The sequence below is a fragment of the Fusarium flagelliforme genome, assembly GCF_020744385.1.
Source record: "Fusarium flagelliforme strain FIESC 12 MPI-CAGE-AA-0113 chromosome Unknown B0J16scaffold_1, whole genome shotgun sequence".
NCBI lineage: Eukaryota > Fungi > Ascomycota > Sordariomycetes > Hypocreales > Nectriaceae > Fusarium > Fusarium flagelliforme.
Genome location: NW_025763503.1, coordinates 8,180,248 through 8,206,871, shown reverse-complemented (window position 1 = coordinate 8,206,871; position 26,624 = coordinate 8,180,248). Strand labels below are relative to the sequence as shown.

General features: G+C 47.9%; 11 protein-coding genes across 11 annotated transcripts; 5 read left to right on the top strand and 6 right to left on the bottom strand.

Moving 5' to 3' along the window:
- Positions 1-153: 153 nt before the first annotated feature.
- On the bottom strand, positions 154-1,688 carry B0J16DRAFT_331448 (uncharacterized protein). The gene is made up of 3 exons (XM_046126590.1): positions 1,057-1,688; positions 553-1,009; positions 154-502 (listed from the first exon to the last, which is right to left on the bottom strand). Exons 1-3 carry the CDS (start codon positions 1,572-1,574, stop codon positions 401-403), a joined length of 1,077 nt encoding a protein of 358 aa, XP_045990615.1. The 5' UTR covers positions 1,575-1,688; the 3' UTR covers positions 154-400.
- Positions 1,689-2,679: 991 nt separating this feature from the next.
- On the top strand, positions 2,680-4,864 carry B0J16DRAFT_47813 (caspase domain-containing protein). The gene has a single exon (XM_046133914.1). It carries the CDS (start codon positions 2,690-2,692, stop codon positions 4,781-4,783), a length of 2,094 nt encoding a protein of 697 aa, XP_045990614.1. The 5' UTR covers positions 2,680-2,689; the 3' UTR covers positions 4,784-4,864.
- Positions 4,865-6,123: 1,259 nt separating this feature from the next.
- On the top strand, positions 6,124-9,770 carry B0J16DRAFT_410414 (CHAT domain-containing protein; the record flags this gene model as incomplete). The annotated part of the gene is made up of 2 exons (XM_046133145.1): positions 6,124-6,425; positions 6,503-9,770. 2 exons carry the CDS (start codon positions 6,124-6,126, stop codon positions 9,768-9,770), a joined length of 3,570 nt encoding a protein of 1,189 aa, XP_045990613.1.
- A 208-nt stretch (positions 9,771-9,978) lies between these two features.
- B0J16DRAFT_331443 (uncharacterized protein) lies at positions 9,979-11,879 on the bottom strand. The gene has a single exon (XM_046126589.1). The coding sequence runs from the start codon at positions 11,795-11,797 to the stop codon at positions 9,995-9,997; it is 1,803 nt and encodes a 600-aa protein (XP_045990612.1). The 5' UTR covers positions 11,798-11,879; the 3' UTR covers positions 9,979-9,994.
- A 175-nt stretch (positions 11,880-12,054) lies between these two features.
- On the bottom strand, positions 12,055-13,351 carry B0J16DRAFT_331442 (uncharacterized protein). The gene is made up of 2 exons (XM_046126588.1): positions 13,146-13,351; positions 12,055-13,097 (listed from the first exon to the last, which is right to left on the bottom strand). The coding sequence occupies exons 1-2, from the start codon at positions 13,283-13,285 to the stop codon at positions 12,101-12,103; spliced, it is 1,137 nt and encodes a 378-aa protein (XP_045990611.1). The 5' UTR covers positions 13,286-13,351; the 3' UTR covers positions 12,055-12,100.
- A 1,021-nt stretch (positions 13,352-14,372) lies between these two features.
- On the bottom strand, positions 14,373-16,643 carry B0J16DRAFT_331441 (uncharacterized protein). Its single transcript, XM_046126587.1, has one exon. It carries the CDS (start codon positions 16,527-16,529, stop codon positions 14,439-14,441), a length of 2,091 nt encoding a protein of 696 aa, XP_045990610.1. The 5' UTR covers positions 16,530-16,643; the 3' UTR covers positions 14,373-14,438.
- Positions 16,644-17,053: 410 nt separating this feature from the next.
- B0J16DRAFT_331440 (uncharacterized protein) lies at positions 17,054-18,468 on the top strand. Its single transcript, XM_046126586.1, has 2 exons — positions 17,054-17,433; positions 17,481-18,468. Exons 1-2 carry the CDS (start codon positions 17,063-17,065, stop codon positions 18,034-18,036), a joined length of 927 nt encoding a protein of 308 aa, XP_045990609.1. The 5' UTR covers positions 17,054-17,062; the 3' UTR covers positions 18,037-18,468.
- Positions 18,469-19,817: 1,349 nt separating this feature from the next.
- B0J16DRAFT_331437 (uncharacterized protein) lies at positions 19,818-21,345 on the top strand. Its single transcript, XM_046126585.1, has 2 exons — positions 19,818-20,339; positions 20,443-21,345. The coding sequence occupies exons 1-2, from the start codon at positions 20,048-20,050 to the stop codon at positions 21,009-21,011; spliced, it is 861 nt and encodes a 286-aa protein (XP_045990608.1). The 5' UTR covers positions 19,818-20,047; the 3' UTR covers positions 21,012-21,345.
- Positions 21,346-21,770: 425 nt separating this feature from the next.
- On the bottom strand, positions 21,771-23,117 carry B0J16DRAFT_392895 (uncharacterized protein; the record flags this gene model as incomplete). Its single annotated transcript, XM_046132033.1, has 2 exons — positions 21,771-22,490; positions 23,100-23,117. The coding sequence occupies 2 exons, from the start codon at positions 23,115-23,117 to the stop codon at positions 21,771-21,773; spliced, it is 738 nt and encodes a 245-aa protein (XP_045990607.1).
- A 457-nt stretch (positions 23,118-23,574) lies between these two features.
- B0J16DRAFT_280950 (uncharacterized protein) lies at positions 23,575-24,666 on the top strand. The gene is made up of 2 exons (XM_046123921.1): positions 23,575-23,888; positions 23,935-24,666. The coding sequence occupies exons 1-2, from the start codon at positions 23,595-23,597 to the stop codon at positions 24,553-24,555; spliced, it is 915 nt and encodes a 304-aa protein (XP_045990606.1). The 5' UTR covers positions 23,575-23,594; the 3' UTR covers positions 24,556-24,666.
- A 63-nt stretch (positions 24,667-24,729) lies between these two features.
- On the bottom strand, positions 24,730-26,289 carry B0J16DRAFT_47775 (uncharacterized protein). Its single transcript, XM_046133913.1, has 3 exons — positions 25,954-26,289; positions 25,462-25,902; positions 24,730-25,409 (listed from the first exon to the last, which is right to left on the bottom strand). The coding sequence occupies exons 1-3, from the start codon at positions 26,240-26,242 to the stop codon at positions 25,021-25,023; spliced, it is 1,119 nt and encodes a 372-aa protein (XP_045990605.1). The 5' UTR covers positions 26,243-26,289; the 3' UTR covers positions 24,730-25,020.
- Positions 26,290-26,624: the final 335 nt, after the last annotated feature.

The window sequence follows — 26,624 nt, the reverse complement described above, 5'->3', positions numbered from 1 at the left end:
GTTAACGTTGAGACAATATTGGCTCTTCGCATACATGATGGTCATAAACTCAATAGCAGACCCTGGACTATACAAGAACTTGCAAAGCCAATCATAGCTTGAGTGCTTATTGGGAGGTCTACGACATGGCGATTGAAAAAGCAGACAAGTGATCTTGTTTTTATTCGATGATGTGATTGACAAAACCGTTTGGTTGACATTGGAGTAAAATAACATGCAGGGCTAAATACATAGCGTGTAGAATACTTCAAACCTGGCAGAATGGACGAAAGAAAGAGGCAGACCACAGTTCAGCTACTATTATTCTTCATCTATCTCATGTATTGGCATCGGATTATGTTGTCCACCACCTGGACCAGGCATAACACAAGTTGAAAGGCTGGTATCGAAACGCTCATACTCATGCTGCAACCTGAAGGACACAACGACCAGCAACCTGCCCAGTCGCCAACTTCTCAATCCACTCATCAAGATCCTCAAGCTTACCCTTGCACAGAATCGGCTATAACACGTCAGTAAACATCTCACCACTCTTCATCAAAGAAGACTTACGCGAACAAGCCCTCTGGCCGTGAAATCAAGCGCCTCTTCAACATCTTGCAAACTCCCCGTCACACTTCCCACAATCTTCAACCTCCTCAACGCAACAGCCATTGGCGGTGCCCCAGCCATGATAGTAGGATCCGTAGGAAGTCCCACAGCCACAACTGTTCCATTGGGACGGAGGTAGTTCGGCGCTGTTTCGTATGCGGCGCGTGTGGCCGCTGTTACAATGATGCCGTGGGCGCCGTCTCCTGTGATCTTGAGGACTTGAGTAGCGATATCCTTTGTCGTCTTGAAGTCGATGTAGATCTCAGCGCCGAGGGAAAGACATAGTTCGCGCTTGGAGTCGCCGCCATCGATGGCGATTACGCGCATGCCCATTGCTTTTGCGTATTGGATTGCGAAGTGGCCGAGGCCACCTCCTGCACCTGGAATTACGAGCCACTGTCCAGGTGCAACTCCAGATCTGGGAAGGTCAGTATGCCTTAATGACTGTTATGAGAGGTGACATACCGTCTGCAGGCAGTATACGCTGTAACACCACCACACATGATAGGCCCGGCCTCTTCATCAGAAACACCTTCCGGAATCCTAGAAGTATATCTTCCATCCGCAACAACATACTCCTGGAACGTCCCCGCCGCTGAAAACCCGCTATTCGTCTGCTCGGGACAATGGACTTCATCAGACCCAACTCTACAAAAGTCACAATCGCCACAAGTACTAGCGATCCACTTGACGCCAGCTCGATCACCAAGCTTCCATCGCTTCTCCATGCCTTCACCTACAGCTACAATAATACCAGCTCCCTCATGGCCGGCGATGCCGTTGGTCACGTCCTTCATGGTGAGGCCGAAGTCTGCCCATTCATCGCGGATGAGGGATTTGTCGGAGCCGCAGAGGCCGGTCCAGTTGATTTTGACGAGGATTTGACCTGGGCCTGGTGAGGGGACGGGGATAGTTTGGATGGACGTCTTGAAGTCCGAGCCACGAACAGCGGCGCGTTGTTGGGTGGGGACATGTACCGACATGATTGAAAGACTTGTACGGGGATATAAAATTGATTGCTACGGGAACATGAATCATCTATCAACAGGAGGAACCGACAACGTTTTATACATAGCCTCATAAGTGGCGCAACAGGGAATACCTGACAGAAGCATAGTCGAACAGCCCAGAGTGCGGAAAATCGTCCGCAAAACACAGCATGTCAAATGAGGAGATTCGAGTCGGTGCGATTGGGGAGGGGAAAGTGATCTGATCTCAGGTGGATCCGGGCCTCGGCTTTCAGAACCAATACAAGGAACAATCTCAATACCAAACTTCGGACGAGAGGATTTTTCGTCAGTAATATTCTGTATGTATGCAATTTTCTAGAGTATACATGCCCGTTACCCCGGCTTGCATGATGAATGAATGCGGGGAAGTGGATTGTAATTGTTAAGTAATATTGAAGTCAAGGCAGGGATTAATCTATTAACATATAGCGTTTAATATCCTTTAGTTATTCTCAAGCAAAGGGTTACCAGGTTAAACAAATGATCTTAATGTATACATAAGTATAAAGGTACTTGCTGGAAGTGAGGTTAATGAGCCTGGCTGCCTTGCTGTGTCATTTTGTTGATATGCAGTGAAGATACTGACATGCTAAGCAGCTGGACCCCCAATGTGGTGCAGATCGCCACCGGTGAAGAAGGGCGGAATCATAGACCACTCCCAAGCTTCCTGCCGAGCTTTGAGGCCACCCCCATATATCAAATGCCAATCAGATGGTGGATATACTGTCAAACCCTTCACGTCCCCGTGTCATGCAAGCCCTACGTAGTACCACTTCTTAAACGAGATAGATGCCTACAGAAGACGGGGTAATGTTATATTGGCTTAGTTGCAAAATTCTGAGATGAAGCTTATCACTCATGAATTGTCATGCTTGCATGTGGGGCTGTCCTATCTCTATGGACCACGTCGCCAAAATATGCAAATAAATCAGCTGGCAATATTCACTCAGCCGCTTTTTGCAATGGTCCCTGGTCGAATTGCTCAATAAACAGTCCACGTTGCGACTGATGTAGTTTCTTATATAAGATATTGTATTTCTCTCATGCTGGAGATTTGACTCACCTCTTTACTATACACTATATACAATATGCCTGATGATACTAGTACTACGCCGAATAAGTGGGCGATATTGATCGGAATTGACTGCTACGACAACTCTCCTCGCTGTACCACCGATCACAACAGAATCCAGTTCAAGAGCTTAGATGGCTGCGTTAACGATGCATTTGCGTTACGACAGTACCTGATTAACAAAGTCGAAGTCAATCCTGACAACATAACTACACTTTTGGCTCCTCACGCGGACTGCAACTACGCCTACCCATTACCACCCAGTTACCAGGAGCCCACCTATGCAAATCTCGTGAAAGCACTGCAAATTCCCAAAGGCGCCAAACCGAATGATCTTATCTACATTCACTACTCCGGCCACGGAGCCCGAGCCACCACCATTTTCGACAAGAATGACACGGGGGGTGATAACCTCTTAGACGAGGCTCTGGTCCCAAGCGATGTCAGCCACGGTGGACGCTACCTCCGGGATCTGGAGCTCGGATTCTTCTTGAACCAGATGGCAAACGCTGGCCTTACTGTGACTGCAGTACTTGACTGTTGTCACTCAGGCGGTGGTCTACGGTGGAGTGAGGACCCCCACCTGGGCAAGACCCGTGGCATATCAGATGTCTATGAATCTGAAATTGACAAAGATGTACCAGCCATTGATCAGGATAGCGAACAGTGGCATGAGTGGATTGCGTGCCGAGCACGAAGACAGCACGGGTTCTTTGCTTTGACCGCATGCCAAGCAAGTGAGGCTGCTCGAGAGCGATGTGACTCTGTTGCAACTCACGGTCTGTTGACATATTCGCTACTCGAGATCCTAGCCAATAGCCCCATGGACATCTCGTCTCAATCACTGTTCACTCGTATTGTTAGCAACGTACAACATTCCAATCGCTATCAGACGCCAAGCTATGTGGGAGATAGGAACAGATCGTTCTTCAGTGATGAGCTTCGACCCACCGTTTATACTTTGACTGTAAAGAGTGATTCGGTGGGCTTGCTGAACAAGCACCTGATTGACCGGAAAATACGGTTGGATGGTGGCTCCATTCATGGAGTAAGAAAAGACTCCGTATATTCCATTGTGCGATCTCATCACCAGACGGAGGAGAGGCCTGCCGAGACTGAAGTTCTTGCTCAGGTGCAGGTGACACGGGTTGAGACTGGCGAGTCGGTCGCGAGAGCTTTGCAACCAGAAAACACTCGCTGGGGAGATATTAAGGAAGGCTGTCAGGCTATTCTCCGGTCGCTACCCACCTGTAAGAGATCAACAGTATGCTTCAAGGTTTCTGACAAGAGCAGAAAGAAGACCCTCGAGGAGGACTGGGCCATGACGGATGGCAACAGGACCTGGCTATCTCTCGTCGACGCCCATGCTAAATTTACTGTCACTATCGACGAAAACGACAACTTTCATATCGCTGATGATAAGAAAGAGTTTGACTTGGTAGTCGAAGCTGCTTTGAACCCGATACCGTCTTCAGATCTATCTGCACTCGTCTACCGTCTTGAACACCTCGCCCGTTTCAACATGACCAAGAGACTTACCAATTCAAGGGCGGATCCAGGAGCACCACGTCTCATCAAGGTTAACATCGAGCCCCTTCAATCCGATGATGATACGGAGCTTCTACCAACAAGGGTCGGGGATCCTGTTTCAGGGCTCTTCGAGGTCCAGGAAGGACAAGTATTTCGCATCAAAATCACAAACCTCTCCCAACGGCCTCTGGGGTGCGTAGTCATAGGCTGCGTCTCTGAAATCGGCGTTCATAAACTCTTCCCGGGGCAACAATCATCTTATGAACTTGAGGCAGGAAAGTCTGCCAACCCGAGGTTCGGATTCGGCATCTCGCCAGACTTTCGTGAGAAAGCAGTTCAGGCCAACATTCCCATAGTGGAAGTGGTTAAAGTGTTTGCTTGCACACCAGCAAGGGACCTCAGTCCCCTTGAACTTAAGTCGCTAGTACATAGTGAGCGAGGTGACGAGGACTTATCCCCGGTAGATTTGGATAGTCTCTTGGCTGAGCTGGATACCCAGAGATATGTGTATTGTGTTCCAGATGAAGTGCCGGAGTGGGAGACGGAAGACTTGAAGTTTCTGGTTAGCCCGAAAAGCTAAAGTATCGCACAGAAGACGGTGGATACTAAGTAAGTACTATTTGTTTATATTTATATAGCAAAAGCTTTTAACTGAGCCAAAGTATTACCATAAGTTCCTGTGATGTCGGTACAGTATAGTTTCCCCGTCGATGCCAAATCTCATATATGTCTGATTTCTTTTAGCAAGATAGGCTTGGTCAACCTTGCTTCTTCTCAACCACGAATAGGAAATCTTCCGATATTAAACCGCAAACACTTATTCTCCCACTGCCATATACTTTGTGGTTTGCTACTCTCACTCAAAATAGTAGCGGCTGCTCCGACGTCTAGTCCGGGCACCGGAAATCCTACAGCACCAGTGACAAGTGCAGAGGGGGCCTTGACTGACATTTCGAAATCGATTCTCTGTGTGTGCGTCAGGGAGACATGTGCATCGGTCAAGACTTTGAATCCGCTAATGAGATAGACAGTGCTACGCACCCGCCGGGATTGCCCCTCGAGCCACTTACGAACGCGAAACTGATGGCAGATATTCGTGGAGAATTCATTTGTGTTGGGTATTTCGGATCAGTGACCAGACGGCCCAATTCAATTGAGCTTCTGGGTATCGGCCGGTTGAGCAGGAGGCTCTTTTGGTAGAAGAACAGGGTAAATTGTTAATTCCATTAAGCAGGCCACGAACTCGGACTCAATTTGCTGTAAATCCGAGCGGAGGGTTTGTGATTTCGGCCTTCATGAGATTATTGTGTTGGCTTTAATGCATGTCTCAGTCACACTGCCGTACTTCGCCACAATTGGTTGTTATGACCCCCCAGGGGACGGCATGCCTCGGCTTGCGGCACAGATGAATTGTAAAAGTATTAGACCTTTGAAATGACAGTGAAGCTGTATTGCTTATCGAGAATTGTTGACGAGTAAAACTTCTTGGCTTTGTTGATTCTGAGCTGTGGAGGCCATCGCGTAAGCTGCCAAGAGGTGATAGAAATTGGAGGCCTGAAATCAGCCATCAGGAAACTGTGTGCCTAGTATGCACACTGTATGACTCAGGTTAGCCAGATAGCTTGGCTACTACATGGAGACTTGTGATTGGTTTCGTACGTCGCCTGCTTCCGTGGATGCAGTGAATGACTGGGTAAGCTGAAAATGAGGCCCATTATGTGGGGTGGGACGGGCTGAGTGAAGAAACAGGGTTGACAGGTCATGACTAGAATGAGAACCAAGAGTATGCCTAACTCATAGCGACACCCAATATGGAAGTACCGTTGAGAGTGATATTCGTGGATAATCTTTTTAAATCCTGATTATCGGCCTTACGTCTCTCAGAAACCGCGAGCCAACACATCGTAAAATACAATCGAAATGCCTGACGATAACGCAAATCTTTTGAATGTGTTCCAGGTGGAATATGACCTGGCTTCATATTTGTACGAGCTCGATGCTGAGAAACTGTCCTCGTTCATATCACTACGTGAAGATACTTCCGACGAAGGTCTGAACAAAGCCGCGACTTACGCATATTTTCTTCTCTTCGAAAAAACGGGCTCGACAGATTACTTACGAAAGGGAATTGCAGTAGTTGAAGAGTGGCTAGACAATGCCGAGGAAGGTTATCCCAGCCGTGTTCGTCAGGTGTTGCGTACGCAATTAAATAAGGCCAATGGGTTAGTGTTATTAATCTTTATTTTTTTCTATCAAGTACATACCCTAGCCTAATCAGCATTGACACTATGGTACACAGAATGGAGTCGACGCCAAATGCAAGTAACAACGCCTTTCGAAAAAGCCAGAACCGACCACCTCATGACCTAGACTCCGCTATCAGCGACTTGGAACGTCAGTGGCACTCCTTACCGGACATTATACAAGGGCAGAGGCTGAGCCTCCTCGGCACCTACCTTGACAATCGATATCAAGTAACCGACTGGTTGGAGGATCTGGACAACGCAATTAGGTACACAGAAATGGCAGCTTGTCTACCTTGCGATAACTCTACACTAGTTCTGCGCCTGACGAACCTCGGAGCGTATTATGGTGACCGGTACAAGAGAGCAGGCTCGACGAAAGATATTGACCGTGCGTTAGAGCTTATAAGGAAGGCAATAGAGCTCCAACCCGACGATGTGCTACAGCTCGCTCGTTCTTTTACTGGGCTAGCGGCCTTCCTGGGGATGGAGTTTGAGCGTTTTGGAAATGAAGAGGTCCTTGATGAGGCTGTTCAAGCATCCGAGATGGCTGTTGCGATGACTCCTAATCGCCACCCAGAGCTACATGGGCGATTGAACGACCTTTCCAATAGACTTTCTGAAAGATTCAATCAGTCTAGCTCTGAAGAAGACCTCTTTAGGGCCATAGAGCTCTTTGAACAGGCAATGGATTGGAAGGATGTTCTTAGTAACCATGACATTGCTGTTTACTCCAACAATCTCAGTTTGAGACTCTACGAGCGCTTCAGAAGTAACTTCTCAATCGATGATCTGAATCGCGCTGTAGAGCTTGGGGAGAAGGCGGTAGCTCTCGGCTTGTCTGAGCAAGACCCAGATGTACTAAAATATCTGAACACAGTTGCGATGGTACGCTACGAGCGATTTGCACAGGTCGGTGATCTTCAAGATTTGGATGGTGCTATTGAGCAAGCAGCTATGGCAGTCAGGCGTACGCCCCGAAACCATCCCGAAATTGTGGTCAGAATAATGAATTGGGGGTGTTGGCTTCGATGTAGGGGAGAACGGACTGGCTCTCTCGACGACGTCACTCGTGCGATCGATGTGATGAAGCCGGTATTCGAGTCTCTGCCATCGGATCATCTTTTTCGAGTAGCATTGTTGAACGAGCTGTCCAATTCACATAGCATCCGACACACCAGGACCTCCAATATCGCTGATCTCGAACTTGGCCTAAAGTACGCGAAGGAAGCCTTCGATTTTAGACCAAGAGATCATCACAGGTGGGCAGGTATCCTGAACAACTACGCGAACCTTCTTGGCCGCTATGCCGCGATAATTGGATCAGCTGATTATCTTGCTAAAGCTATTGAATACATGAGCTTGGCTATCAAGGATACTCCAACTACCCACCAAGATCTATCCAGTCGATTATGCAATCTTGGGGATTTATATGGCCAGCAGTTCCGAAACACGGGCTCAAAGCAGGATATACACGATTCAATCACTGCTACAGAAAAAGCGCTGGATCATCTCCCAAGAGAGCACACCAGTCGAGCAAAATACCTGGTCAATTTAGGGACACGGTTGACCGAGCGATACAATTTGCTCGGTCGCCAAGACGACCAACGCCGCGCACTTTCTCTATACGAGGAAGGGTCAGATATCGGAACAGCGGCACCCTCAGATCGAGTAATTTTGGCTCGGAGAGCTGGTACCATTCATGCTTCATACCTATCCTGGAACAAAGCATCTATCGTCTTCGAGAAGGCTGTCGATCTTCTCCCAAGTGTTAGTCTAAGGTCATTGAAGCACACCGATAAGCAGGATATGCTAGGACAGTGCTTTGGTCTAGCTTCTGATGCTGCAGCCGCCAGTCTCAACGCAGGAAATAGTCCGTATCATGCCTTGCAGCTTCTTGAGCGTGGTCGTGGAGTTATTGCAGGCATACTCATGGACATGCGAGGTGATCCTGCTGACTTACAAAGAGAACATCCAGATCTGGCCGAAAAGCTTGTTACTTTGCGGGACCAACTCGCATCTCAGGCTGATGCATCGGATTCCTTTACTTCCATAGATCACGTTGCTTCCTGGGACGATGAGATTCGGAAGCGTCGTGTGGCAGATCAGGATCTGAACGAGCTCATCCAAACAACTCGTGCTAAACCCGGCTTCAAAGACTTCCTCTTACTTCCTTCGGAAACGGAGCTTTTGGAAGCCGCCAAACCCGGCCCGATCGTCATCATAAACACTAGTCGCTACCGATGTGACGCCTTTCTTATCGAGAGCCAGAAGCTAAGAGTTCTCAATCTGCCTGAGCTAAAGGAAGAAGATATAGAAGAGCAAGTCAAAAGCCTTCGTTCTCTGCGTTCATCGACCCATGCTGGTATGAAAGCTCATTTGAACTGGCTGTGGGATACTATTACAGGTCCCTGTCTTGACGCCCTTGGCTACAAGACTGTGGCGCCAAGTGGCACTTTACCCCGAGTCTGGTGGGTTCCCACAGGACTTTCAAGCCAACTGCCACTACATGCAGCAGGGAACTATCGAGATCAGCCTTTCGACAGCGTCCTCGATCGAACAATGTCCTCATACGCACTATCAGTCAAATCATTGATCCACGGACGTGTGGGTCCTGGGCCGCAAGCCGTGAAGCCTTCGGATCGTGGTGTTTTGATCTCGATGAAGCACACACCTGGCTTACCTCATGGCGGAGATCTTGATTTTGCCGAGGATGAGGTTAGAATGCTGAAAGACATGTGTGCCCCACTTGGATTGAGTTCCGTTACTCCGAAGCCGTTCAAGGATGATGTATTTGAGACTCTGAAGACATGTAAGGTCTTTCACTTCGCTGGTCACGGTAACTCAGATCCTACGGAACCTTCGAAGAGCTGTTTGCTTTTGGAAGACTGGCAAACCAACCCTCTAACAGTTGGCGATTTCCGAGACCATCACCTTCGTGAGAGCCCACCGTTTCTCGGGTATCTATCCGCTTGTTCGACTGGAGCGAATTCTGTTGCGAAACTCGCTGACGAAGGAATCCATTTGATAAATTCATTGCAACTAGCCGGCTTCCGTCATGTAGTTGGAACGTTATGGGAGGTTTCCGATAGGCACTGTGTGGATGTTGCCAAGGTGTTTTACAAGACATTGCAGGTTGAGGGGTTGACAGATCTCGGGGTATGTCAGGCTCTGCACAAGGCTATTAAGCAACTGCGAGATGGGAAGCTTCCAGAGGCTGAGAAGTCACGATGGGCTTTTTGTCTGGATGACGGTGGTTCTTCATCATTTACTGGGCAGCAAGAAAACTTTCACTGGGTTCCTTATGTTCATTTTGGTAGCTAGGCAACTTGAATCATTTTGATCTGGATTACGTTTTCCTTGAAGAATCCACGATTTTGAAGTTATGAGTCAGCCTGCTGGACAAAACGCCATGTTTACTCCCTTTTTTCACTTCCCATAAACTATCAGTTTCAGAGCACAATTCGCACGGAAATTCTCGACGTTCTTTTTAGAACTTCCCTTGGCTAGAAAAGAAAGTCAAATTCAAATACGGACTAATGTCGTCACTAATTATGAACAAATACCAGCTCATCCTGCCTCCCCGATATCTTCTCTACCCAAGGAAGCATATCCTCTTTTCCGAGAGCCTTAAGCTTTTGTATCCAAATTTTCTTAATCCTCTGATTCAACAACTCATCCGGGTGTCCCTTCTCCATCAGAACCTCGAGTATATCACGCCTATCCTGCTCCATAGCAACCCAAATAGCCTTCCTCACATTCTTCCTATTCCTCTCCGCACCAATTTTGAAAAGAAGCTGAACCATTTCCATATCTCCTCTGCTCACAGCAAGCGGTAATGAGATGTCCCTAGGCTTCTCACTGTCGACCAACGTCTGGACCTCCTCGTCTTCCAGATCCTTGGCGGAATGGTTAGGGCCGAGATGATAACCCAACTCAACAAGTCTCTTGACTATTGGCATACAATCATCCAATACAGCACGGTGAATTCGCGCCGTGGCCCAAGAACGGATATTATGCGCCCCGTATTCATGCTTATACGTTGACTTGGTCCACCACACACCTTCTTCTTCAATATTCCCCACCATGATAGCGTTATAAGCACTATTAAAGACCTCCAAGCTCGTAGTCGTATCGAGAATGTTGCTCAATTCTTTGGCACCATGTTTTCTACTCCCCCAGCCTGTATGTCCAAAACGTTCCAGGTAAGAATGGAGATCTGTCCCGATGATATTAAACTTGGTGAGCGTTAGGTCTGAATTGATAGCGTACTGCAGCCATTTTAACTTGTCTGGTGTTCCTGACACTTTGATTATATCAGATATGACATGTTCTCGGTCACTGGACTCTTCAGGTAGGTTGTCCAATAGGATAGACGCGCAGGTCATGTTGTCGGTCTGCACAGCCAACACGACTGGGTTAGAGAGACGGATAAGAGAGCGGCCGCACTCTGGACGTTGAAAGCAAGATTTGGGGATCCATTCGTTATCTATCCTGACATGCGGATACGTAAAAGTTGGTAAACGACCGCTTTCTCCCTCTGACGATTGGTCGGGGTTCTGACCGTCTTGCTGATGACTTGGACAAGTAACCTTTTGCTCTTTTAAGAGGATTGTTTTGAAGATATCAGGCTCGTTGAGGTAGACTGCGACTCCGAGTAGTCCATCACGAACAACACAGCATGTCTCATCTAGTGTAATCAAGGTCTCTTCTGGGGCCGCCTGACCGATGAAGAAGTCTCTTCGGTCGTGGATGTAACCGTGCTTGACAGCCACTTCACAAACGACGCGGACAGCATCTTCTTGTGATGTGATGCAAGGCGACTTATGGAGCTGTGCATACTGCATCATGTGTTCTGCGATGGTATTCAACACGGCGTGGTCCTCGGTTGGCGGCTTTGTTCTAATCTTTCCCAATGTACGAGCCGTCAGTAATCTGATCCAGAATTCGTTGCCCAGAACGAATGGGCTTTTGGCGAAGGGTTCTGCTTCATCTTCAGCGCCGTCAGCCTGCGCTCTAAAGTATCGCGGCAGATAGTCATAATCGTCCTCATCGTCAAATTCAGTCGATTCGTCAAGGAGGCATGGGTAAGTGTATTCCTCTTTCTCCACAATCTCCTCGTAGAATGCTTTCGCTCGACGTACGGGATCCCAATATACAGCGTATTGTAGGATGGAGTCAGATTCATATATAGCCTCCATACCCATCTGGTAGAAAGCTTTATTGACGAAACAGACTTGCATCATTTCGCGGAGCGAGAATGATTCGGCACAGCGATAGAGAATTTGAAGGTGTATTTCATTGGGCAAGTCGGTCAGACCACTGGGGCCTTGGCTGTAGATTGGCGACATGTCTAGTGCTGTCGCGTGCAGATGAGAAGACTCGGAAGGAAAGTGATAGGATGAACCAAGTAATTAAGTGTTTGGGTTCTAGTTTTTTTGGAATGCGACGTTAAAAGGGCAAGGGAGGAGGTTATTCTAAAGGGAGGAAATCCTTCAGCCGGCGAGTCAGCCTGAGGCAGTGCACTTCAGCCACCTGACAGCCCTGTCCCCGCACACAGCACCACCAGTAGAGAATGTTACCATCAGATCAATTGGTTAAAATAAAACGCTTTACAGTACAATAAATGTCAAAAAACTCCTTACCAAATAAGCTTATAAGTCCTCAATCCTTATAGAACCCCATCCCTTTGCCCGTTCCCTCACAATCCCCATATCATCCATATTCAACATCCCGATCTCATTGTCAATCAACACCCGCCAGGCAATATCCCTCACATTTGGCGGTTGTTTGGGGGTATCCCAGTATCTAGCCAACAACCCTCTAGACTCAGCCTGTTCAATTTGGGTCGCGGTCATATCCCTCTCTTTCTCGGGCAAAACATCCAATCCGCTCTCATCATTAGACCGAAAGAGCTTGGCATTTTGAAACCGCGTGGATGCGAAATATGAGTTGGAGATATTGAAGCGGTATGTTGGAGGGTTGGTGCTGAAGTTGTCTTCTGATGAGACTAGGCGCTCGAGTTTGGCGTCCCAGAAGATGTCTCGGTGGGTGGAGTCCATGGCTAGGACTGATTCGAATGGTGCGTTTCCGGATAGCACGATGGTGAGGGGTCGGGTAATTCTTGCTGTGCCGTTCCAGTATGTGAGGTAGTTTAGATCTCGTAGTGGTTGCAAGTGTCGGTTCAACTCATCGAAAGTCGTAGCTCCTTTGGTCTTGAAGTCAATAAGCAAAGTCAAAGTCTGCTTTGGTGCTTTGTCGAACAGTCCTCTCCATGTATCATTGAGCCCGTCATTCTGCGCACTGATCATACGCTGCAGAGGATCGAGGTACATAGACTCCAGAGTCTTCGCACTTTTGAGACTCAAGCTTGAGTGCCCAACGAGTAGCTTGGATCCTCGTAGATGGATATCAGCCTCGACACTGATGCAACCTGAACCGAGGGCTTCGAAGAGAGGAATGTTACGCTCGTAGTCATTGTGCGAGTGGACAGGGACGGGATTAGCATTGCGAAGGAACGTTTGATGACTGTCGTCCCAGATCTCGGGGCTCTTGTAGTTGAGATGGCCGAAGCGGAGATCGTATGGGTCGTTGGAGACTCGTCTGAAGCCTTTGTTGAGATGTTGGATGTAGCCGAGTTGGACGATACACCTAACAGTCGTGAGTTATAGTAAGATGAGGCATTTGGGATGGACTTACAGGCTGAATAGGACGCCGACAATGTACCGTAGCCAGTTCCTTCGACAGTGATATCGTAGCATCATCCTTCTACTTGGACGGACCCTCTCATCAACCCTACAATCTTCACAAGAACTACTCTCCTTGTAAACAGAAGCCATTTTGGAATATCAACAGTTCAACAATGTTAGACAGCAGAGCCGTTACGATAAAGAGGGGAATTCGCTCAATTATACGACGGAAGGCGCCAGCAGAAGTTCTAGACTCTCGACTCATGCAACCGAGTTAGTACCGTGGGACCTTTTTTCGGAGGATCAGTGGCTGCATTGGGCAAAGCGGCGTAGGCGTTTACGCCTTGACCAATCAGGGTCTAGCGTACGTCAACGTTGCTCGGGGAGATTCCTCATAGCCACGAATTATAATCTGACGAATCTGATTCATGAAACCGTAAATGATTACGCAAGTACCAATTTCTTAAATGAGGTCTAAATTTCGAGGGAAATCGTCGTTGGGAATCATCTTTGCTGTCGACTTGGTCAGGTGAACAATGAAGGGTTCAACAAGTGGGTATGTTCTAGATCGTGAAGGATTAGGGGCTTGGAATTGACTAACTCGTTGAAGGAATTTTTTGACTTTGCCAAGTGTCAACGGTCTGTGCCTTGTCCCTGCATCAGTCTGGACCGTCAGCTATTGTGCTGTTCGGAAGCAATACGAAAAAGGGAATATCCGAACAGCAGCGCGGGTAAGCATTGTAAGTGGTAATAACAAATTGATGTTAGTGGGGAGAAGAGAAAAGGACAATCAAACAAAGCATTTTGTGCGGCAGCTTGAGCCATATGCATCGTACAGTACGAAAGAGGGAATGGCCGAGAAGCAACGCTTGATCGACAGCAGACAGTCGGGTAAGCATTGTAATTTACAAAACGATGTTTATGGAAAGAAGGAAGCAAGGCTTGTCGTGCAGCAGCCTGAACTTTATGTTATGATAGGGCAAAGACTGGCCTCATACAACCATTCGAGTCATGCTCCTTCCGTATTGGGAAGGAGCATGGTATGCCACAAACGCAGAGACTCGGGTTAATCAACGTACGAGTGCAATGTTTCTCATGCTTACTTTAACATGAGGTCAAGGCTGCTGCATAAAATGCCTTGCTTGATTTGTTGGTCGAAACCTATGCGTTCAGGCAGCCATACATCAAAATACAATGCACACTTGGATCGGGTAAACAACGTAATAACAAAACATCAACAGGCTGAATGTATTGGATGCATCTATGAGTAAATAATACTAGTACAAAACAGAAAATGACGTGATTACAACTTGGCCTTGATGTTGTTCTTTCGGAACAAAACATCAGACTCAGGATAAGGATCAAACACAATATCGTTCACAGGGTTATCCTCTGAAGCGCGCTTAAACAGATCCTCATACACCTTTCCGTCATATCGGCCCAGCGCACTATCAAGCTGCCAATCAGGGAACGACCAGGCATCCACGAGACGAACAGCGTGGGGACGAACCTCCTCGAGGAGAGAAAGAGTGCGCTTTGTTCGTGCGAGTTGGATTTGTCGCACAGTGGTGGCGGCACTAGTGAAGAATTCGGATGCAGAGCTTTGGAGGTGGTGTAGGGCGAAGAGCTCGAAGAGCTTGTGGAGGAGAGCGAGGGTGTTTGCGTCGAGGGAGGATTTGGTGGCTTCGTCCTTGAGAGCTTCGTGGAAGTTCTTGACGACTTGGTATTGGGCATAGGCAGTAGACAAACGCCAGAAGTCAATCAGTAGACTGTTCCATGATTGCTTCTCCTCATCTCTGTGCTTGAGAGCTTCAAAGGTGAGGAATGATACGCGCCATGCGAAAGCATCAACGAGATCTTGATCATCGCCGAGAACATCAAAGGCAGCGCCCATATCTTGTCTTCGAATAAACTCCTTGAAGATCTTCGAAATACCGTTGTTAGGAGCCTTGCCCGCGAGGACGGCACGTGCAGACTTGAGAAGGTATCGTGCAACTTGCTGAGTAAGCATGTAGTTGTCACCTTCCCATGTAACAGTAGGAAGGTAATCAGCGTACCAGCTGCCAATACCAGAAAAGGCAGAGTAACCGTGACCACCGCAAGCGCGACGACAGACTTCAAGACCCTCCGCAGCGGTAGTAGAAGCAAAAGCCTTGAGAGAGCAGGAGATGGCGTGCAGATCAGCCAAGTGATCGCTACCAGGGTTGAGCTCCTCAGGTCCAGGAGCGCGGTTGGAGGCCTTGCCGTCACGGCTTTGAGCCATGCGCTTCTGGTTCGCGTTGTAGAGGTTGATCATAGCACGACCGGTGAAGTGAAGAGCGTAGGCAGACGCAAGCAGGGGAAGAAGGCGGTGCTGAACCATGGTGTAGTTGAGAACCTGGTTCTCACCAGTCTCACCAGCACCGGCATCTCGATCCTGAAACTGGCGACGCACAGCACAGTATCTGGTAGCGATGGTGACACCGCGAGCAAGAACGGAGCCAGACTGGAAAACGATGGAGGATCGGATAAAGGTCAAAGTTCCGTAGATAAGGGCTGGGTTGGAGGGGCGGATGTACTTGGATGTCTCGGGGTCAATGCCAGAGAAGCGGTTTAGCATGTTGGCGTGAGGAATCTTGACGTGGTTGAAGAGGAGGAAACCGTTGTCCATGGTGTTGTAGCCGAACTTGGGACCGATGTCACCCACGTGGATGTTCTCGAGGGGCTCGTGGGTCTTCATGTCGCGAATGGGCACAACGAAGGGGTGAGGTCCGTAGGTCTTGCCATTGACGATGAGTTGGGCGACGACGACAGCGTGGTTGGCTGCCTTGCCGAGAGAACCGATCCACCACTTTGACGCAGTGAGGTGAGGCGAGTGGAGAGTAAAGGTCTTGTCCTCAGGGTTCCAAGTAGCGGTAGTCTCCAGACCTCTAACATTAGAACCGTGACCCAGCTCGGTCTGCGCGTAACATCCAATAATCTCATAATTCCTCGCCTTCTCAAGGAAAAGCTTATGCTGAACGGGCGAACCCTGTTCCTCCAGTGTCTTCAAGAACATAGACGCGTGCAGACCGTAAGGGGTAGGTTCGCTGATGAGATCATTTGCAGCGTGATACTCCTCCTCGCTCCACTGGTGCTGATCGCGAAGACGCTTGAGGTGCTTTGCTCTTTGGAGAGCAGCTTCAAGACGATCTGTGCGTCCGCGGAAGTAGTTCTGGGACTTATCAAACACGGGGTCTGCCTGAAGAATCTTAAGAATTCGATCATTGCGCTCAAGAATTTCTTTTGTGAAGAGGAATGTCGCGAGTTGATCGACATTGATGTCGGACTGAGCGCGTTCTTGCGCGATGAGCTCAGAGCCCTGAGGGCCCGAGGGAGTGAGGGCCTTGACCCAGTCTGGATTAGGAGGAGGCATGATGATTGTGATGTTGTTTACCCCAGATTAAAGTTCCCCAGAATTTAGCTTGATGGCGGAGAGAAGGGGGAGGATAGGAGGTGGACTTTATGGGGCATTGTTCGGCTGAGCGATGTCGGAAAATCGATGAGACTAAGACTCCCAAACCTCGGCTCTTTGTTTAAGGTGGGTCATGACGACGGCGTTTGTCTGAGGGTGCCGAGGCATGTCGATGAGCCAATATTGATATCACCAGAAGATGATCTAAAGTTTAATTAGAAACTACATGTGTTATAGATTGTAATCTGACAACTGTTTCGGTAACTTCTGATACTTTGACAGCGGCACAGAACCGTTCCGACACCGGTTGACGGCCGAGGAACAATGCTGTTCCGTTTGATCTGATAAGATTAGATGACGTGTGGATACGTCATTAAACGCCGTCGGGGTTTCTCCATGCTTGGCTTCCCCTGAGTATAGGGTGGTTTAACCTCATCTTCAGCAGATAACAATATTCCAAGCTCAGCAGTCGGTTCACTCATTATTCTCAGGTGATGATTGATATGCAGATTTTTTGGCAAGTTGAGGTATCGCGTCGTGACACGAAATCTAGGCAGCTCTGCAGGTTTGACCAATCGGAGAGGGATTCCTCCGATAAATCCGTCATCATCTTACATCTCACCGGGCATGAGTTCAAATCGCAACGTGAAGCTGTCCCAACATCTTCCATCATAGCTCGAAATACTGTTTTAGCCATGGCAGAAACTGAACAGCCAGTGATCATCCTCTACGACTTGGCTTGTACCAAGAACGTCTGCTTCTCCCCAGTTGTGTGGAAGGTCCGGTTAATGCTCAATTACAAGAAAGTCCCATACAAAACTGTCTTTCTGGAGTTTCCTGACATCGAGCCAACACTCAAGAAGCTGTGAGCCTTGTCGAAATCTATCTATGATACCTACTGAAATTCGTTAGCGGCGTGGCTCCCCATGACCCAGGATCCGACGTGAACTACACTGTCCCTACAATCCAACATGTTCCTACAGGCGTATTTATCATGGACTCTTTGCGCATCGCTAAATTCTTAGAATCTACTCACCCCGATCCACCACTGTCTTTGCTCTCCGACCTAGGCCTTGAGATAGAGTCCAAAGCCCGCAGAGCTATCGGCCCAGCATTTGCTACTTCAATCGTTCCCCGCGAAAACCTCATCCTCTCATCCCGATCTCAAGAGTACTTCCGCACCAAGAACGAAGCGAAGTTTGGCTGTAAGCTGGAAGATCTACTTGATAAAGAAGAGAAAACCTGGGACGGCGTGAGAGAGAAGATGGAGGAGCTGAGCGAGATGATGATGAAGAATGGGGGGCCCTTTATGTTGGGGGAGACGCCGAGTTATACAGATTTCTTCATTGCTGCTTCGCTTCAGTCGGCGAGGACTGTTGATGAAGGTGTTTTTGAGAGGTGTGCTGAATATCCTGGGTTTAGAAGGATTTATGAAGCTTGTTTGCCGTGGATGGAGAAGAAGGATTAGTTCGGAGGCGTTTTCTCTATGCTACTCTCCACGAGTACATGGAATCCCGCTCTCTCGACCAGTGTTCAATAGGAAAAACGGTTTACTAATCCAGCAATCTGGATAGTCGTTGCCGACCTTGATCTTCGATGTGCCAAGAGCGGCACGGTGTATGTGGAGGTTGACGCCGCATCAGAGCTTACCACCATCGATACGTCATACTTACTCCCGCCTTGGCAGTGACATGAACGAGGCTCTTGGGAATTCTTGTCCCGGTAGTGTAGTACCGCCAAGATATATTCTCTTCCGAGGTTCAAAGATTAAGGAACGGGGCTCCCAGTGATGGTAAGGTTGAAAGGGGGAATAGGTGACACAATGACATTGAGCATCGGAAAACTAGCAGAGAAAGACTACAAATTGAGTATCGATCAATCACCTAACAATGGATCGGTGTTCCACAATTGAATACTATCAGGTGAGCATACTTTAATCTGCCCCTGTTACTAATCTCATGTTGAAGGTGGTGTGATTATTCCCGGTCTGTCTCGGTGAGGCGAGATATGGCACCAGCTGAAAATGGGCTGATCCGAAACATGATGTGTCTACCCGACCGCGTTTCATCAACATACCAAAGTCAACAGATACAATCGACTTATTCTTTCGCGAAATAGAAACCTATTTATCTTGTATCGCTGATCATCTCAACGGTTTGCAGACACCCCGAATTTCACATGTTAGCTTCAAAATCCCGCAATGAGATCAATCTCCGTAACGCCCAGCCGTCGCGAACCAATCACACTCTGTGTTATCATCTTCATCGCCCGAGATAGGGCTGAACGGGTATCAACCCCGCAAGCTTTAGATAGTATTCGTCGGGTATCTATCTCTAGATCTTGCAGGTGCGGATAGCGCGTTGCTAACTTGTGCCCCCGCAATATTGTTTGTGGGGTGCATTCCCGTTCATCAGAGACAATCTGATCCATGAGAGTCTCACTTTACAGTACAGAGACAGTGGAGGTAGTACAATATACCGCGCATGACTCGACTTGGATGCTGTGACATACTACGTGAAACTAGCATTACGTAGCATCACATGATCGCAGAGCACTGCCCAGAATGATAGACGATCGAAACCTGTCTGAGCGATGATTGCGGCGACGCATGACAAGAAGGACTCGGTAATTTGCGGGATTATCAGCGGTATCTGTATGTGTTGGCACCTGACTTGTGATACATAATTAAAGCCTCTGAACGGCTTTGAAAACCAGGAACTGATTACATGCAGATAATTGTACTAGGGAGAGGGTAAAAAGGTTGCAACCTTTTCCGAAAATTGTACCGATGTATCATCTCTTATCCGACTCTTGGTTTCTCGGCACGGGTACCCAGCTCCGAATCTCAATAATATTTAATGCCCAGCAATAAAATGTTGACCTCTAATTAATTAATTGATGCCCAAGTCTTGAACTCATACGATGTTAAACACGACAATCGGAAATCAGATCATAGTTCTTCCTTCAATTAACCTTGCATGTTAAGCTTAAATTATACTCCCAGTGTTTAAAAAAACAGGACGGGGACGGTTAAGGCGGAATCAACCAGTCTTGGCAGCCATGAGTCGATCGTTTGTGGGGGGTTGACCTTAGTGTTGAAGAGAGGCCGCCAGCGCTAGAATTCCTTGTCTAGCCACTGTTACGGTTCACTGCGCAGCGCCTCTTACAGAGGTACAAAAGTTACGAGTGGACCAATGCCCTGGTCATGGTCCTTCGCTATGATCTCATTTTGCTTGGCTTGGCGTCGGCTCATGATCAGAATCTTCCTTCACGTGTGACGTTTTTTCGCACCCAAACGCCTGAGCCCGAAAAAGCCCGCCCACTTCTTGTTTTTTTGTGCGTCCTTGAAGGCGATATTACGGTGTCTTGAGCCCTGAAAAGATCAGTCATTGAACCTGACTCAAAGACCTTTGATCCAATTCAACTCTCTTCTTTCAACTCACACAAACAAACAAACAAACAACCTCAGTACAGACATCATGGGCGTCCGTGTCGCTACCAAAGAAGACATTCCCGCTTTGAAGGAGATCATCCTCAAGGGATTGTCAGAAGATTCCGTCTTCAAATACTGTTTCCCTGCTACACGCTCAGAAACGGCAACAAATCACGTCGAAACCGTCCTCAAGAGAATCATCGACGCAGAAAACCAGAACTGGCTCTGCTTTGTTTGTGATGCCCCCAAGACTCACGACCCTGTCGCCTTGGCCATCTGCCAAACTCTTCACCAGAATGCCGATGGGCAAAAGGGTGTTGCCGACCAGGCTGAGCAAGGTACGTAACATGGAAATTAGCTGCCCCTCACTCACCTCCACTTCACCCACATTATTGCAAGATTTTATTTTGAACCTTAAAAGGCTAACAAATTGAACTGCAGTTTTTGGCTTAGATGCCGATGACAACCAGACAAAGACGATAAAGAGACTCAATGCTCTTCAGCTAGGCATCACGGAAACTCAGCAAACGTATCTTGCTCGCCACGAGCAGGTCATCTTCCTCCATGCCGTCATCACGCACCCACACTGGATCCGCCAAGGTTTCGCCAAGACGCTCTCCAAGCAAACCCTGCAGGTCGCCCGCCAAAAGGGCGCTGTAGTCGTTGCCCTGGCCAGCCCCTTCAGCGGCTACGTCTTCTACTCCGGCACCGCCTTCTCCAACTGCGGCCGCAAGAAGGTCGAGACCGACAACGACATTGAGAACCTTGAGCTCCAAATCATGGTTTGCCAACCTCCCAAGCCTCTAGAACAGCGACGTAGCTCCATTATGGATTATCTTGGTGGCGGTGTCAAGAAGATGTCGCCCGCTGGTAGTCGACGCGAGTCGTATGACCAAGATGCTGCTGGTGCTCAGCAGGAGAGGCGGAGCTCGTTCCTTGACATGTTTGGATTTGGGCCCAAGACTCCCAGCGCCGTTGACGATGATACCCGCAGAAAGTCTCACGCTTAGAATTGTCTCTTTATAGATGGGGGCATTTTCTTACATGTATTTCTTTTTTCGCTATAATTCCAACTATCTACGATTTTACGAGCTGAGAACAATTATACCACTATTCGTTTAACCCCGCACCAATTGATCCAGTACAAGCCCCATTGTCAAGGGCCCAATGTTTGCTTCACCGAGTTTCATGTCTCGAATCATGCGTTTGCAAATGCATGACAACACACCATCAGCTAATTTTCCCCATTTGGCTACTAGCATACGAGCCCTAAACACCAAGAAAATGTGAAGATAATTGCGAAAAATTGATTTGTGCTAATTAGGCAAGACATTCAATTGAAATACTCTCAAGCACATTTATAGTACCCTTTCTTTGTGGATGCCGCTGAGATTTAAGCAGCACCGAAAAAACAGACATTGAGTGTCCTGGGATGCTAGCACTGGCACCAGATATTGAACAACGAATGATAGAAAGCGAATAATGGGCCATTGCCTCAATGCTGAAAGTTTACCAACTACTAACACGGTATATTTTGTTGGAAACCGAGTAACTTAACAGATGTCAAGATATCGAGCCTTCTCGTCCTCAACGTCTCAAGCCTGCTTCTATCTGATCCCTCACAATCCCCGACGACGTATAGTCTATGTAGAGGTGATATCTTGTCGCCTGACAGCATCCTGCGCCGCAATGCGCATACTAGATACAATCCCCTTCTCCCAAACTCTCCTCGGCACAAAATCATTCGTACTCTCTGCCAAACCCTGAGCCTATTGAACATGCAAGCTCCTTCTTCCACACCAGGCTCTCGCAAACGCAGCCTTGACAGCTTCATCAACAGGCCGACTCAACAAGTTTGGCTCTCCAACACCCGCAGTAGTACCTAGATTAACATTCATCACCTCTATATCAAAGTTTCCAAGCTTCATCTCCAACGCCAACGTGTCGGTCATGGTTCGAAGGAACGACATACTTGCTGCGTGCGTGGCTATAAGCGGTAGTCCTCTGTCTTGGGTGGTTCCAACCGTGATCATGAGAGAAGGTGTATTGCGGCCAAGGATAGGGAGGACCGTTTTTATGAGCAGGAGTGGAAATGTGATGTTTGCGTCTATATCTTGAGCTGTGCGTGTGTGCGAGAAGGAAGTGAGAAGGCCAAAGGGGATTTCTTCAAGTCGTCTGCCAGCGTTGTTGATAAGAAGCGTCAAGTTCAACGGCTCCAGCTGACTATGGATAGCCTCGAAATCAACTCCTTCCATCGCAGAAGAGTCGGCAACGAGTGTCATGAATGAGCAACTAGGATGCAGCTTTTCATAGTCAGACTTGACAAGCTCTAGATCGTCCTTGTTACTCCCTTGCAGAACGGCATTGAATCCTCGACTGGCGAGCTCATGAGCAAGAGTAAGCCCAACTGTGCTTGTAACCTCTGTCACGAGAGCCCATGGCTTGTCGCCATTTGGACGGTTCTGCTGGCAGCGGTGGAATTTACTAGACTGAAGGAAATAAATGTTGATGAAGTTGAAGGCTTTGTATAGCCATATTATAAAGGTTATCAGGCCGATGAAGTAAAAAGTGCTATTGAGATAAAACCTGCTGCTCTGTGGATGAGGGGTAACTCGGTTGGAAGGTTTCAGCTGAGACGCAGGACTTTATATGACTCTGCATTGCTACGAAATCTCGACCGAACTTAAAGTCTTGGCTTTTGAATGCAACTGGTCCTTGCAAGGGTTGAGGATGATGGGTGCGGCGCAGCGCCCCGTCAAGATGTCTAAGCACGGGAATAGCCTCATTTCTGAATTCTATGGGGGGGACGTATATCCGGAGGAGCTTTACTTAAGACCAGCAGTTATATACTGCATGTTTCTTTTGCGTACAGTGTTACTGGGCACATAAGCTACTGGTCCTGACGAGTAATCACGGTCCAAACAGTTTAAATTTACAGGATAGGTCTTCAGCCTGGCTATTTCCAGATTCCTTACTAGAAAACATGATTATAAAGAATCCAGTGCTAAGAAGGAGGTGAGGCCTTTCTATATTTATGGGGTGAGATATATAGCCTGGTCTTAGGTCGCTATGCGCAATGTAATAGGCTGGATAAGTACCATATCCTCGGACTTCATTTTCGGCATTTCTCAACACTACAGAGTTAAAGACCTTGACGTTTGACTCGAGTCTGGCTGAAACTATTCCGCAGTTAGTATAAGACGAGTCGTAAGCCTCTGCTGTAAGTTAAAAAAGGAATGAACCAAGTCTCTAGGTCTATGTTTAGATCCACCACGTGGTACGTCGATCCTAATAGTTCGGAAAGGATAGTGCATCCGACCGAGCTACCGAGACATGGACCTTACAAGTAGAAGTCCCCGAATAGAGGGGAAACAGGATATGAACGTTCCTAATACTACCTAGTCGGAGATGCCAAGTTGTATTGCGCCGCAATAAGCCTAATCGACCTAATCGAGTAATCTGTGCGGGCCTGGGTCCGATCCTTCTGTGGGTTCGATAAGCGTTTGAGAACATCATTATAAAGAGCCCTTCCCCTCGCGTCAAATCGTGGGCACAAGTCAATCTGTATTCATTCATCATATAAAAATATAATCATGCTTATCCTCATTGCTGGTATAACTGGAATGGTCGGGCAGCCGCTCGCCCGAACAGCGTTAGCCGACGGCCACTCAGTCCGCGGTCTAAGCCGCAACCCCGACAACCTCCCCACTGAAATATCCTCCCAACTCGAGTCCTTCGTCACTTGCCGCGACTATTTCGACACCGAAGCTTACGCAAAGGCCGTCAAGGGCGTCGATGTCGTCATTGCCGCTTTGCCAACCGTGCCAAGCATTGTCGGCGCAGGCCAGTTAGCTCTGTTGCTAGAAGCAGAAAAAGCAGGTGTCAAGGTTCGGCCCCCAAATTCGACCTGCATGGCATGATACTAATTTTCAGGTTTTCCACGCTGCTTCGTGGAATTTTGATTGGACTAGGCTTAGCTTGGGTGATCACGAGACGTACGATGCTTACATGTCATTCAAGCGTCTCGCTGAGCTTTCGAGCGGATTGAAGCCTATCTACGGATTTTGTGGAACCATTCTTGAGTATATGTTTATCAACTACAAAAAGGACGGCCGTCGTGCTGCCATTGATGTTGAGAACAAGATGGCTATGTACGCTGGTAGTGGTGAGGAGAAGATGTCTTTGACTAGCGTTGACGATCTCGCAAAGTATACTCTTGCAGCCGTTGCTGATGAAGAGATCATTCAGCGGGGTGTCTACTACGTCGAGTCGTTCAGGTGCACGTTCCCTGAGTTAGCCGACATGTATGGTAAGGTACGAGGTATGGAGATACATAAACAATGCGTTGGTGGGCAAGCTGAGCTTGAAGGAATGCTTGCCCAGGCGAGACAGTTTATGAGTCCTTTGCAAGTTAACCAGTATATCGAGTTGGCGTATGGACTTGCGATTTTGAAGGGTGTGGCTGTTTGTGATCCAAGTGATAACAAGAGATGGGAGGGAAAGATTACACCTATTGGATTTGAGCAGTGGCTTAATGAGCATCCCGAAGTTTAAAGTGGTTAGAAGGAGGCCATCTATATGTTTGTTATGTCTAATTGGAATAATGACTACTGTCTGCTACTGGCGTCAAGACCAACAAAGCAATCAATATCCTTTACACTTGGACCCTGAAAATGCTACTGCAAGAATATTGAGCGGAGCAACAATGAATCTGTTTCTATTGAACCCTGAAAATATGGATACATTGTATATTGCGAAAGGCGCATCTGAGCAGCAGCTTGACTTCAGGCAGTCATTGCACAATAACAGATTGCGCTAATTCGGCCACTCTATATTATCATACAGACATAACGTTATGCGAAAAGGTTGTGCTTTGTAGGCTCTGAAGTGAAAACAAGACTTGAGTGTTATTAATAAGGAGATGTGGCAGTAAATAGGGGTAATGCGTCTAGGAAATTGCCTAATTTGAGCTTGCTGAAGCCGCTGACTATGCATTCCTAAAGTACCACTTCAAGTTATTTAAGGTTCCCATTCACCACCATTCTCCCAATGACCGCAGCCTCCATTGCTCAAATGCCATTTCAGGTCCCACTGCTGGTCGGGATTGGTCTGGTAGAAACCGAACTTAGGCTGAGCGTTGTTGGCGCATACGTCCGGGTCTATCGCGGTAAAAATCGTGCATTCAGGTTGGGAGGACGAGAGACTGAACAGAGATGCCTTGCAGCTGGGAACAGCTGCACACGCTTGACAGCATTGCTTGGCAGTCTGAATGCCGTTGATATACTGGGTTACCACGTTGTCTTCGTAGATGTAGCCAGCAAAGTAGCCATTGTTGGCTCCGTTTAGGATGTTATCGTCCTGACATATGTCGTAGACAGTCGCGCGGGGAACCTGGCTTTCAACGGTAACTGGAAGAAGGATGTCAGCGTGATATCAAGGAGCAAGAATTGCAACGCTTACCAGTCTCTGTAATAATTAAAGTAGATGAGGTATCAGTAACCAAGGTCGTTACAGGCCAGGTGACAGTAGTCAACGTTGTCTTGACATTGGGAGGGTACTCTGTCTTTGTAACAGTCGTAGAGATAGTAGATATCTTGGTCTTGGTGACGGCCTTCAGGGTACGTCGAGGTCCTTGGACCGTCGTGCTAACGGTTTTTGTGGAGTACTGGGGTTTATCAACAACGCAACGAACACTCTGAGGCTGCTGATCATCAGGTAGAATCGTCTGGGTTCTAATGTCTCTCTTGTTGAATGTAGGTACAGCAGGCCAATCACTATCGCCGATAGGCGTGAAGCCTGCAGGCCTCGGAAAAGTGATGGTGACGTCTTTGGTGGTGTAAGTCGGCGAGACGGTCGTGCTAACTGTCACAACAGTTCGAGTGATCCAAGAGGTAGACGGAGCTAAAAGAAAACATCAGCCATAGTACAGACAAGCGCTAAATGTGTACTAACAGGTAAGAGTCACCCAAGCAGTGTCAGTCTTCTGGTCAACGGACGTGACTGTAGCGACATGCGTGGTACGAATGGTGGTGGTCTTGGCCACAGGTACAACAACGACATTGATCTTTCGGATGACCTTTTTGATGATGTTGATCTTCTTAATGGCGGTGGTAGTCGAAGTAGGAACGTTCTTGACGGTCTTGGTTCCCAGGATGGTGGTGCAGGACGCAGGCTTGACTGGGCCAGCAAGGGCCTCAGCACCAAGGGCTAGAAGCAACAGAAGAGGCTTAAGAGCGACCATAGTGACTGAAGATTGGGGACAAGAAAGATGCTCTACCACATTGTGAGGGGTATTAATTCGACTTATCAATTTAAAGACATTCTGCAATGCATCTTTCGTGAAAACAAAGCAACGATCCAGATGAGTCTAGATGCCCCTGCATTCAATAAATTCTGTGATGTGTCGGAGCTATTGATTGAGCTAGACCTTTAAACCCCGGCCAGTGGATCTTTATTCCCATAATGACAGGGGCTTTAGCACAGCAAACCTATCGCAACTCCGGTCACTGCATGGATTCGACTTAAACGAACCAATTTATTCCCATTAGCCTCTGAAAACACGCCGGGGATCAGAGGCGAGACCTGAAAATGGGACGAGTGTGTTGGTTGGGTCCGTGGAAGAA